The sequence below is a fragment of the Balaenoptera physalus genome, assembly GCF_965194825.1.
Source record: "Balaenoptera physalus genome assembly, chromosome: 20".
Lineage (NCBI taxonomy): Eukaryota > Metazoa > Chordata > Mammalia > Artiodactyla > Balaenopteridae > Balaenoptera > Balaenoptera physalus.
In genome coordinates, this window is record NC_138901.1 from 18,493,994 (window position 1) to 18,506,593 (window position 12,600).

The following is a 12,600-nucleotide window of genomic DNA, read 5'->3' on the forward strand; positions in this document are numbered from 1 at the left end:
GACACACACACAAAAGTTTTAATATAAAGTAACACTGAGAGTTCATATACACATCTTAGAAAGTCAGGTCGAGGAGTGTGAAGAGAAGAGCTGCTGTTAGAAGAGAGGGAATTGGGTGACCTCTCCAAAGACAGATGGGCGCTGGCGGAGGGCTGGGGTGTTCCGGCGATAGCCAAACTGACCATTGAACCCCTGGGTCACTTTCAGATTGGCATTATAGTGGTCATGTCCGGTCACCTGCTGGAGGGAATGCCCTTGCGGGACAGAGAGAGAGGCCTGAGCCTGTATTCAGCCCCCTCTTGCTTTCCCCACTCCCATTGGGCTGGTACAGGAGGCCAATCCAGTATAGTCACAGTGCTCCCATGTCCCAGCTGAACCCTCAATCCTGAAAAGCCAAGGGTTGGTGAGGTGGAGGAGACAGATGGCATCCTGGAAACCAGACCTCATACTAGGAATAGCATGCAGGAGGAGCGTGAATGGTACATGCTGGGACGGGAAGGGCCAGAAATTTCTGGGCTTGGCTGAACTTGCTTTGCTGCCAGGAGAACTGAGAAAATTTCACCCTTGCATCTGACCCAGCTGGAGAAAATGGATGAGCTCAATTTGGCCAATGGTGCCAGGGGACATGTGACTAGAATGTGGCCAAAGGGTGGTGGAGTTGGGGTGGGAGGAGGGTTCACCCTGCCAGAAAAACAGGTCTCAACTCTCCCTTTTCCTGTTGCTGCTAAATGGGGCCTAGAGAGTGAGCAGGACACAGCCTGCTCTGGGAGCAGTGAGAAGAACACAGGATTTCGTTGGAAAGAGTAGAATTCCAACCCCAGCTCAGCCCTTCTTAGCAAATCATTTTAACTCCCTAAACCTCAATTTCCCTGGCTGCAACCTGAGGATACTCTGAGGGTAAAAATCACCTGACATACAGCGGACGCTCAATAACTATTAGGGAGCACTGTGACACCATCTGCACATGTATGAGAGGAAGAGCTGGAGGATGCAGTCAGACCCTGGGTCGCTTCCCCCAACCAGGTCTCTTTATGGCCCTGTTTCTCTCTCTCTGGAATGCACACCCCTCTTCCTAGGTGGGACCATGGTGAGACTGGAAAGGGAGGTGGCACTTGCCTGCCCCTGCCCAGTTTCTCCTGTTGAGGTATCTCTGTCCTTGCCCGAAGATATGGAAATAATCCACTATCCAGCCATCCCTTCCTGTACCGCCATGATCCTGAGAATGAGGGAGAAAATGCAGAAGACTGTCAGTCATGATGCAGAGAGATGCACAGTCCAACCCCCGCCTCCGGGCTTGTTGGAGGGAGGGAGAAGTCACAGCCAGGGGTAACAGGGCCAGACAGATTAAATATACTTAGTGACTTATTGCCTTTCAGGGAGAGGCAGTGTAGCCTGGCAGTTAAGGGCTCAATGTCTAATGCCAGAGAGACTGGTTCTAATTCCAGCTCTACCCCTAACAAGCTGTGTGACCTTAGGACAATGACACAGCTTTTTTGGACCTCAATTTCCTCAACAGTAAAATGGGGGTTTGCTTTGAAATTTAAGTGAGATATAAAGGGCCTTCAAATAAAGGGCCTGGCATACTAAAGTTTCAATAAACATGATCTTCATGTAAATGAAAATAATACCTACCACAAATGGTGTCTGTGACGATTAAAGAATACTTACAAAATGGAACATAGAAAATTTCAAAAGTGTGTACACCATATTATTTTTCAAGCTTTTAAACTCTCGAGTTTTCCCCCAGATTCTGGCTCCTTCTGCTATAAAAATTACGAGTAGACAGCAAACACACACAAACATGGCACACACAGATGTGTGTGTCCATATGCATGTACTGAACACACATGCGCACACACGAACACCCGGGACCACAAAAACTCCCAAGATTTGTTCACAGAATAACCCGCATTAAGTCCTCCTCTCCCTAAGTCACTGACATGTATTATAGACACAAATATTGGAAGCAAAAGTGTTGAAAAAAATTGGAGCTGAGCCTATAATAGCCTCAGAATCTTTGATCCCGGGGAAGTACTCTGCGGGGGAGGGGCAACATCCACGAGGGAAAAGGCCTGGGGAGAAGCGAGGGCTGCAGAACTTTGGGAGGTTTCCTTCCAGGCAGCTCACAGAAGGTCGCAGCGAGCGAGCCCTCTTGAACTATGACGTCACCGGACCAAGGGCCCCTCACCTAGGCAGTTCTTTGTCTTTTTACCGATTGTCGGGCTTTTTGAGAATTTGCGGCGGGAGGTCACCCCAAAGGGTGGATCCGTGATGCCAAAAAGGACAACGAAACCCATTTGTTTGGCAGAGGCTTGCAGAAACCCAAAATGAGATCATTCTCAAGTTCAGGCGTGGAAGGTGGTTCTGTGAGCTCAGTGAGCTTGCGCTCAACACCTGTCTCCCGCCTCCGCCAGTTCCCGGGTTTCATTAAGAAAACTGAGAGGGTGCGAGTCGGGGAGCCTCCCTGGTGGTGAGGGCGCTGCCATGAGACGCCCGGATCTGGGAAGTCGGCCCCGCCACGAGGGCCAAGCTCTGCGGGCACAAACGGTGGGGTCCTCCGCTGCGCTCCTGTACCTGATCAGTTTTCCGCAAGATGGGCGGAACCACGCGGCTCCGGAAGTACCGGCGGGCGTGGTAGTCCTGCTGCGCGTTGTAGGGTGGAATCGCCGACCAGAGCTTGGGCCTCACGTGCTCATAGGTGCGGGCCATGGTGCTCACGGCCACTCCATCCAAGATGAAGCTCTTCTCCAGCCACAGAGGACACACGCAAAAGTGCGCCATCCTAACCGCCGCAGCCTCCGAAGGCTTTTCTAGCGCGAGCGGAGGGTCCTAGGTGGGGGCTCCCCTGCGCATTGTTACGTGATGTCAAAGACTCCTGTGACACAAACCCTACTGTCCCCATCCTACGAGGTAGGCTCTCGGGGCTGAGGGGGAAGTTGCTTAAATGGTCCAGAGGTCAGGGATGTCTAGGAGGGAACCATGCAAGAGGAATCAGAGATTGAAGAGACGGGGGATTACTGAATGTGGGCAGTGTTAACGCAGTCGGGCCCAGCTCCCTGTTTTCCTTTTAAGAGCAAGGTTCGCTGCTCCCACTTTATTATATATATTTCCCAAACCCAGTTCCCTTGAAAAGCTTGTACCCAGAAAGGATCAGAAAGAGCTCAGAGAGCATCTACTTCCAACTCTCGTTGTACAGAACTGGAAGTTGAAGCTCAGAAATGTTGGAATATTCCCTAAATCCATTTAGTGGCAGATCCAGAACCAGAATTCAGATCTCCTGATTTCCAGTAAACACACTTAAAGCACTTCTCCCCTCCCCACCCAATTCTTTTCATCAGCTATTCCTCCTCCCGTTAAATTTAAAAAACCAACAAAACAGTAAAAGTTGTATACTTATCAATAAAACAGTAAGTACCATACTTCCCTCTGTCTAATATTATGTATATATGATAGGATACAGCAAAACATGAACAGTGATTTTCCCTAGTTATTGTTGTTACAAGTGATTTTTCCTTCCTTTATATTTATTTTTTACTTCCCAAATTTCCCTTGAATAATAAACCCTTATATAGATGCTTTACATATCAAAGTGGCTTATACAAATTCCTCTGCTCCTCACACCAACTCTGAGGTGCTATTATCATTTTACAGATGAGGCAATAAATCCAGGAATTCTTTTATGTTACTATTATAATACTAGTAACAAATGTATTAGATATAATAATATAATACAAAGGCACATGTATTAATTAGAAGGTTGCATTATACCTACACATAATAGTCACCAACCCCAGCATCTCAATGCTCAGCATATTTAATCTTTCTACACTATGACAGGTGAGCTCCTAGCAATCAAATATGAAATTATAGGAAGTCTATAATTTGAGCCCATTCTATTAAAACGTGAAAAGAACCTGGAAAGAACATTAGAGGACTTGAGAGGACGAGGGGAAAAAATGACAGGCCCAGCTCTCACCTCACATTTGAGGAAGGCAGGTGAGAAACTTCATATTATGCAATGGGATAAAAAAAGATTCATTTTAAATGGAGTACCTGGGGGCTTCATGTCACATTAAAGACTTGAAATTCACCAGCCTGGAGGATGGGGTAGGGGAGGAAGACTGGTCTATTTTACAGACTTTGGGATTTAATATTCCTAAAACCAAGACTGACTCAGTCTAGACAGAGGACTGGTCCTCAATCTTGGCTGCACTTCAGAATCTCTTAGGGAGCTTTAAAAAGTCCTGATGCCTGGGTCCCACCTCCACAGTCTGACTTAACTGGTCTGAGATATGACTTGGGCACATTTTCAACTCCTCAGATTGAGAACCACTGCTTTCTAGTTCTGGTACATCTGAAGGACAAAAGGGAAGCCATCTCGCCAAGTGACTGTGCTAGGGTCTTCACATACACTCTAATCCTCTGCCTTTCATTGTACCCAATCTTACAGATAAAACAATTTCCAGATACTAGATACGTGGACACAAACTTTAGTGTAAAAATCCTCTTCCAACATCTTCAGGCCAGACTATTGATCCAAACCAGCTGAGTGCTCATTTTCCCCAGACCCTGAATGTCACCTAGATCAACTGTCATGGCTTGGAAAAAAAAAGCTACAGTGTTACTCTCATGGCTAGGAAAAAAAAGGCTAATGTTCAATACCTTCAGGCAGAATTTGCCAGGGCTCATGCCTGTTGTGCTGGCATTCTATCATCTTTTATTCTCAAGCTAGGGTTTGGCAGATATATGACCATCGTTGTCAAAATACTTTTGATAGCAAAATACTTGCAGATATTAACAACTTAGTCATCTTCCATGAGAGCAATTATTATGTGTCAGGTTTTACAAATGTCAACTCATTTATGTGCCAACTTACCCAGAGGAAACCTGTTAACTGCAGAAGTGCACATATATACGCGTGTACCTGGTTCCTACTCACATCACTCCTTGAACTCCATGAGTGTTAAGGATCTGACCATACATGCTACCTTATCTCAAATACCTTTCTAACTGTAGGGTAGTCACCTGGGATAACCTGTCACCAAGCAGTATCTACCACCTGCAATTTATTTTAAGAACTAAAAAACTCAAGTTTTTACAGCAGAAATTGCAAAGTCCCCAAAGTCTGCACACTGACAGAAGTGCAATGACTGTTTATCTTTTTTTACACATGCCCACAGAAAGTCTGCACTGGGTAGTTTTATTTTACAGAGGGGGTAAGGGTTAGGTGGTGTCAAGAAGAGTGACATGGAGCAAATAATTTTTATTATCGTTTTTTTCTTTTACAAATACACCGAAGAATCATGCAATGCTGCCAGCATTGGATGCAATCCTGGGCCACAAGTCTGCACATTCCTTTGCAACTGGTCCTGTGATGGCAGAACCTGCATAAAAGAATGATGTGACACATAAGCTCAAAGGGCCCTTTCCTTGTACTCAAGTTAAATCATCCAGTCTCAAAAGCCTAACAACGATGTGGATTCTTTATTACCTTTCATCTCGCCTTTATTGTTTACTATGACCCCTGCGTTATCTTCAAAATAAAGAAACACACCATCTTTTCTCCGGTATGACTTTCGTTGTCGAATTACCACTGCTGGATGTACTGAGAGGGGGGAAAAAAAAAGCAGCTGTCATTTAACCTGCCAAGTTCCAGTGCCACCACGAGAAAGCAATTTACACCTTGGCTAGCTCTCCAACATTTCCCATTTGGACAGAACGTATACTCATTAGCTTTTCATTTCCTAAAATCAAGTGTGAAAGACAGTGTAAACACCAATCACCCCTTAAGGAAAGACCTTACTCATTTTAATTCCAAACTGCCTGCATTTCCTTGCAAGTGTAAATCTGTACTTTGGGAGGACGATTAGCAACACACCAGCAGGAAACTTGCTAAGCACTTTCTATACTTTTCCTCACTTCACCCAAGAGGTGGGTACTATTTAAGATCCTAATGTCACGACTTCCCTGGTGGTCCAGTGGTTAAGACTCCATGCTCCCAATGCAGGGGGCCTGGGTTTGATCTCTGGTCAGGGAACTAGATCCTGCATGCCGCAAATAGAGATCCCATGTGCCACAATTAAGACCCGGCACAGCCAAATAAATTTTAAAAAGATCCTAATGCCATAGAATTGGGAATGGGACCCTCCTCACACTGAATGAGTGGAGAGGCCAAGCTATTAACTCCTTATTATGCAATATTCCATCCCAATTTATATCAAAACCTCCAAGTGCAAACCTTGACCTAAAAATTAGCACTTTATGCCTTTCTAACTGCAGGGCACATGTTGTTTTAAGAGCAAAACCTGTAATTAACCTAAATATCTCATGACACATGCACAGAACAGAACGATTTTAAATGATTATGGACTTCTTTAAGTTTTTAATATGCAAGAATAATTTGTGAAGCAAAAATGGGTTACGGGAAGGTAATGGTCCCATTTACATTGGAAAGTAGGACATAAAATATTAAAAACGATCATCCCTTGGAGGTCTAAGAGCTGGGTAACTGAAATTCAACTTCTATTTCTTATTTAATTAACTCTATGTTTAACTTTTTGAGGAAATGTTTTCCAGGGTCATAAGTAACTTTTAAAAACCTACCTGCTCCAGGGCTTCCCTGGTGGTGCAGTGGTTAAGAATCCGCCTGCCAATGCAGGCGACATGGGTTGGAGCCCTGGTCCGGGAAGATCCCACATGCCGTGGAGCAACTAAGCCCGTGCGCCACAACTACTGAGCCTGCACTCTAGAGCCCACGAGCCACAACTACTGAGCCCACGCGCTCCAGAGCCCGTGCTCCGCAACAAGAGAAGCCACCACAATGAGAAGCCCGCACGCCGCAACGAAGAGCAGCCCCCACTTGCCGCAACTAGAGAAAGCCTGCGCGCAGCGACAAAGACCCAACACAGCCAAAAATAATAAATAAAAAAAAATAAAATAAATTTTAAAAAACCAAACAAACAAAAAACGCTACCTGCTCCTAAAGTGAACATTTTCCCAGACATTCAAAGCATCTACTGCACTTGAAAGAAAGCCTGGATTCAAATCCTGACTGACAGTAGCCTGGAGACCTTGAACAAGTTACTTAATCTTCTGGAGTTCAAGTTTTCCTCTTGTAAAGTAGGGATAATAGTTACATTTCCATATTTAATATCAGACACTAGAAATGCAGGATCTTCTAAGGACAGAGATCCCGGCTATCCTTGAAGCAAGTACTATCTATGTACATAGATGGTCTCTGAGTTTTTTAACAATGGGAAACACACTGAGTGACAGATAATATTGGCTGAGACCCTCCTCCGTTGGACTCTCATCTACTTAGAACAATTTAAATTCTCACAAATGCATCTAGCAAATAAATAAGGCCACACGAATACAGGACTCCGGATTTCCAGTCCTGCTCCTTTCCACATTTCTGTATGTTATAATTAAGTCTAAGGCCAGGAGATGTAGCTGATCCTTGAAAAATGAACGGTTAGGGGCGCCAGCCCTCTGTGCCGTCTAAAATCCATGTGTAACTTATAGTTGACCCTCTGCATCCACTGATTCAACCAATCTCAGATAGCGTAGTACAGTAATATATTGTGGGGGAAAAAAAAATCCGTAAATGGACGTATGCAGTCCAAACCCACATTGCTCGTTGCTCAAGGGTCAACTGTATTCATTTAGAAGAAACAAGGACCAAAGAAAAAATTAAGAGTTGGAAAGTCAGAACTATTTTTATAACCATGAAGTGTCCTCTGGTCTGTCCCACAACTGATTGAGACAGACAGCACATCCTGCTGCCACCTCACCCATAGTGATGGACAATTGTTCTGCCCTTCCCTGACAGCTCCCCAGGCCACAGATCAGACCCAGCAAGTGTTCTAAGAGGAAAGCCTGTCTAGCTGCATGCTGATCCCAATCAACACATTGATTTATCAGTGCTTAAGCACAATGCTTATTCCTTGCCTACCAAGCCCCCAAGTGAATGTTAGAGGTCAACAAAGTAAGATTTCTGACCAAAAGGCTAAACACCTGGGGATAGAGTAGGATACAGACCTTCAAAGAGTAACTGTGATACATGGCTGAGACCTGTCACACGTGTACTGCGCATTAAGAGGACTTCTCAGAAAAAGCAAAACATCCCAGGCCAGAGACAAACTAAGCAGGCACAGGAGAAAAGTTCAGGAGCTGGAAACTCAAGTACACTGAGTATCAGAAGCTCTAAAGTCAGTCAAGTCAGAAGTGTCTGAGGCCCCCCTCTAACCCATACATCTAGTAGGAAAACTTTTGGGGGTTGTCCACGATTAAGCAATGAGCAGCTCCTTGTTTTAGTTTCTACCAGAAGACATTTAGAAGCAACCATGCCAAACTTTTGACAAGTCACAACCCTGAGTTAATCTCATCTATGTATAATTATTCCTTTTCAAATTAGTAGTTCCTGAAAAGGAAACTTGCCTGAGGTGACTTAAGTCTTAAGGCTGTGATCTCACCTGGTACCACCATGTTCATTTGTAGCCTAGGAGTCAGCAATTAATTAAAGACCTGCTCTCATAGAAGAGACAACCCTAGTAGGGGGCACAGCAAAAATCTGAGGCACAAAGGAAGGGATTTAAGTTGGAACAAAAAAACCAAGAACTAAAAGGAGAGCTGGGGAAGGAACTATGTGGATGGGACTGTAAATCCCAGGACAGAGCTTTTGCTTCTATAGGTATAAATATGTGAGGTGGTCTGTTAACTATCGGCTGAACTTGCTGGGGGAAATGGCAGGGTAAATATGCAGAGCCCCTAGCTTACTTCGGAAGCCAACTAAGAACTTAACTGGGGGTGGGGTGGTGGTGGTGGATGAATTGCGAGATGGGGATTGACATACATACACTATCAATACTATGTGTAAAATAGATAACTAATGAGAATAACTAATGAACTGTACGGCACAGGGAACTCTACTCAATGCTCTGCGGTGACCTAAATTGGAAGGAAATCCAAAAAAGAGGGGATATATGTATACGTGTAGCTGATTCACTTTGCTGTGCAGTAAAAACTAACACAACATTGTAAATAAAGCAACTATACGCCAATAAAAATAAAAGAATGGTCTTTAAGACAGCAAGAATAGAACTTCAACTGCAGCTTATCTCACACTGCCTCTCAAAGAAAATCAAGCTTTAAGAGGCCCTGAGAATGGTAAAACTACTGTTCTATTTTCCAATAGAGGGAGAAGTCCTTCAACTGTCCACAGACCAAAAGGAGGATCTGGTCTCTCTACTGACCCTTCTTTCTGAGCTCTGGTTTGCCTTTCTTGACTGTGGCCATCACCATGTCACCCACACCAGCAGCAGGAAGTCTATTCAGTCGTCCCTTGATCCCCTTCACAGAGATGATATACAGATTTTTGGCTCCTATAAAAGTAAACAAAAACAAAAAAAAAAAAGTTTTTTTGAGGGCTTCTTAGGCAGTTCTGCATTTCCCCAACACCTCCAAGGCCTCCCCCTCCACACACACTCCCAAGCAGTTAGTCCCCCAGGTGGAACACCTTGTCACACCACCGATTGAAGCAAAACAACACAACATGCTGCTGCTTCACCCAAAAGCGGTGTTTTCACTCTGCCCTTTCTTGACGGCTCAGTGGGTCATTAGCAAAAGGCCCACTGAGTGCTTTTAAAAGGGGCAGTTTGGCAGAGTGCAGCCGAAGGTCTCACCTGTGTTGTCAGCACAGTTGATCACGGCTCCAACCGGAAGACCCAAGGAAATCCGGAATTTCGCACCAGAGGACCCACCACGTCCTGTAAGTAAGAAGGGAAACAGGAGAGGTGCCTTCACATTCTTAAGCTATATATTCATTCGCATGTGCTTCGGGGAGCGGTACACTGTAGATTCGCTCTCTCTAGGACTCCTTATCCCCTCCCCATGTGCCACCCAGTTCTCAAGGCAAATAGCCAATTCCTCACTATTAGCACATTACATTGAGATTAAGGGACCTGGACGACTCAATTCTCGATCCAACTTTTGCACCACGTAGTTCTTCCTGCAAGGCGAGAGACCGCACAAGTCGCCCACGCTGGGGATTAAGCCAGTCCAACTCCAACCCCATTACTGAAGCGCTAGGCGTGGAGTGAACCCGCGGGATTCGGTCAAGAATCAGGACTGGATCCTGCGAACTCAACCCTCCAGGACCCCCCGTCACTTTCGGGGGCTCTCCCGGTGCTCTCGCGGTGTCCCTCCACTCCCTCTCCGGCCCGGAGCAGAGCAAAGCGTCCCAGCTGCCCATGGCCGCCGTTCCCGGCGAGGCCAGCAGCCACTTCGCGACAGATGGCGAAGGATCTCCCAAAGCCAAAAACTCACCTCGCTTCGACATCTTGAACGCCGGAAAGGGACAAAAAGGAAGTAGTTATACAGGACACTGAGATCTCAACTCCAACGCCCCGCCCAATCTGGTCACGTGACCTGGTGCTTGTTCAATCCGCCTCTCTTCCCCAGGGCGCGGTCTTATTACGTCATAAATCCTGGACATCGTGTAGGGCTCTCGCTGTGAAGTGGGCGGTGGAGGGGTTGAGGGCTGCAGGAGCGTGCATGGTACCCACTGTACACTGCATACGAACTCGAAAGTAGTTGTTTGGGACAGAGAAACATTGGTTTAATTTATCGGAAAACCTCTCTGAGCACTAAGTATGTGCCAGGGACTTCGATGGACGCTAGAGGTTCAGAAATGATTAAATGGTCTGTGCTGTATAGGGGCCTCCAAAGAACACACGGCGTCGGGGGCTAGAGGGAAAGAGTTCGAAACGGTTTCATTAGGTTGTGATATAACTGAGAAGTACCATTATAGCGCTACAGATAATTCCATATGTGTTGCTTTGTCCCATACCCATCTGTATTTTAGATATCTTGCTTTATTCATTACTCCTTTCACTGCTTCAACTTCTCCCATTCTTCGGACTTCTTTCTGTCGATATATTCATTCAAATATTTATTAAACGACTACTTTATGCCAGATTCTGTTTTGGGCATACGCTAGACTACATCAGAGAACAAAACAGATCAACATTTATGCCCTGTGGAGCTTACATTCAGCCAGGGTGGCGGTGAAGGTGGATATTGGATACTAAGCCATAGACGCAGTAATTGCAGTATATAGTATGTTAGATGGTGATAAGTACTATGAAAACAAAAGTAGAAAAAAGTAAGAGAGGTCTGGAAGTGGGAGGAGAGACAGATTGCAATTCAAATAGAATGATCAGTGTGGGCTTCATGGAAGAAGTTGACATTAGTGCGAAGATTTTTAAGGTGAGGGAGCTAGCAATATGATTGTCTAGGAAAAGCAGTCCAGATAGAGTCATCAACCAATGAAAGACCCTAAGGTGGGATTGTGCCTGAACAATGTGAGGACCAGCAAGGAAGCCAGGAGTGACTGGACAGAGTAAGTGAAGGGAAGAGTAGTAGGACAGAAGGTCAGAAGTAATGGAACTGGACCATTAGAGCTTTGTACACTGCTATGGACTTTGACATTTACAGACTGAAATAGGAAACCAATGAGTCATAAGCAGAGGAGGGACATGATCTGACTAATATGTCAGAAGGATCACTCTATTTGAGACTAGGCTGTGGGAGGGAACACAAAGATACAATAAGGCGATCTATTGGGAAGCTCTTGCAGTAACTCAGGAGAGAAATGATGGTGGTTTAGACTAAAGAGGTAGCAATAGAAGTAATGTGATGTGATCAGATTCTGGATATGTTTTGGAGGTAGAGCCAACAAAATGTGGGGTGCAAAAGAAAGAGAAGAAAATGTTTCCAAGGCTTTAGTTCTGAGCAAGTGGAAGATGGCATTGCCATCAACTGAGATGGGGAAAGCTATGGGAGGAACAGGTTTGGGGGTAAGAGTATGAGTTCAGTTTTGGACATGTTGAGTTAGATGTCTGTTAGACAACCAAAAGAAATTTAAATAGCAAGTTGGACATATTAGCCTGGAGTTCCAGAAAGAGGGAGATATAAATTTGGCAGTCGTCAGCATATAAGTATATTTAAAGACATGATAGTGGATGAGTTCACAAAGAAGCAAGGGTAAATAAAAAAGACCATGGGCTAAGCTCTGGGGTACTTCAACTTTAAGAGGTCTATAAATTTATACATTTATAAATTTCTCTTATCACTCTTAAATCCTTCACTTGCTCCTGCCTGTTTCTCTAGTTACCAGTTTTTCTCTCTCCTTCACTTCTCAGCCAAATTCCATGTGTTTCTGAATGTATGATTTCATTATCATATTTGTCTCTGTTGATAAATGAAACTAGCATCCATCCAGGTGTCCCTCTGGGATTCCTGTCCAATTTCTCTTCAGTCTGCCTTCTCAGTGTCTCTCGAATATATCCACTTCTCTCCATCTCCTCTGCTAATGCTCTGGACCAAGTCACCTCCATCTCTTGCCTAAACTATTTCTGAAGCTTCCTAACATGTCTCTTGACCTCTATTTCTCCCCCCTCCATCCACTCACTCTTCATACAATGGCCAGAAATAATTTTTCAGAAATGTAAACATTACTATGTCACTCTCCTGAAAATCCTCCAATGGTTTCTGTACTCTTAGAATCAAAGTTAAAATCCATATCACAGCCTACTAGGC

General features: G+C 44.8%; 2 protein-coding genes across 2 annotated transcripts; both read right to left on the bottom strand.

Annotated features, from left to right (window-relative positions):
- SPMAP1 (sperm microtubule associated protein 1) lies at positions 1-5,105 on the bottom strand. Its single transcript, XM_082442398.1, has 3 exons — positions 2,575-5,105; positions 1,117-1,216; positions 1-254 (listed from the first exon to the last, which is right to left on the bottom strand). Exons 1-3 carry the CDS (start codon positions 2,779-2,781, stop codon positions 97-99), a joined length of 465 nt encoding a protein of 154 aa, XP_082298524.1. The 5' UTR covers positions 2,782-5,105; the 3' UTR covers positions 1-96.
- Positions 5,106-5,243: 138 nt separating this feature from the next.
- RPL23 (ribosomal protein L23) lies at positions 5,244-10,472 on the bottom strand. The gene is made up of 5 exons (XM_082442397.1): positions 10,327-10,472; positions 9,684-9,767; positions 9,255-9,383; positions 5,492-5,605; positions 5,244-5,384 (listed from the first exon to the last, which is right to left on the bottom strand). The coding sequence occupies exons 1-5, from the start codon at positions 10,337-10,339 to the stop codon at positions 5,302-5,304; spliced, it is 423 nt and encodes a 140-aa protein (XP_082298523.1). The 5' UTR covers positions 10,340-10,472; the 3' UTR covers positions 5,244-5,301.
- Positions 10,473-12,600: the final 2,128 nt, after the last annotated feature.

Coding starts and splice junctions, on each gene's coding strand:
- SPMAP1 (XM_082442398.1), bottom strand. CDS start 2,781: ATGGCGCACTTTTGCGTGTGTCCTCTGTGGCTGGAGAAGAGCTTCATC. Junction 1,217..2,574: donor TCTTGCGGAAAACTGATCAG/GTACAGGAGCGC, acceptor CCTCATTCTCAG/GATCATGGCGGTACAGGAAG. Junction 255..1,116: donor GAGAAACTGGGCAGGGGCAG/GCAAGTGCCACC, acceptor CTGTCCCGCAAG/GGCATTCCCTCCAGCAGGTG.
- RPL23 (XM_082442397.1), bottom strand. Junction 9,384..9,683: donor CAACTGTGCTGACAACACAG/GTGAGACCTTCG, acceptor TTACTTTTATAG/GAGCCAAAAATCTGTATATC. Junction 5,606..9,254: donor ACCAGAGCTCAGAAAGAAGG/GTCAGTAGAGAG, acceptor CCCCCCTCTCAG/TACATCCAGCAGTGGTAATT.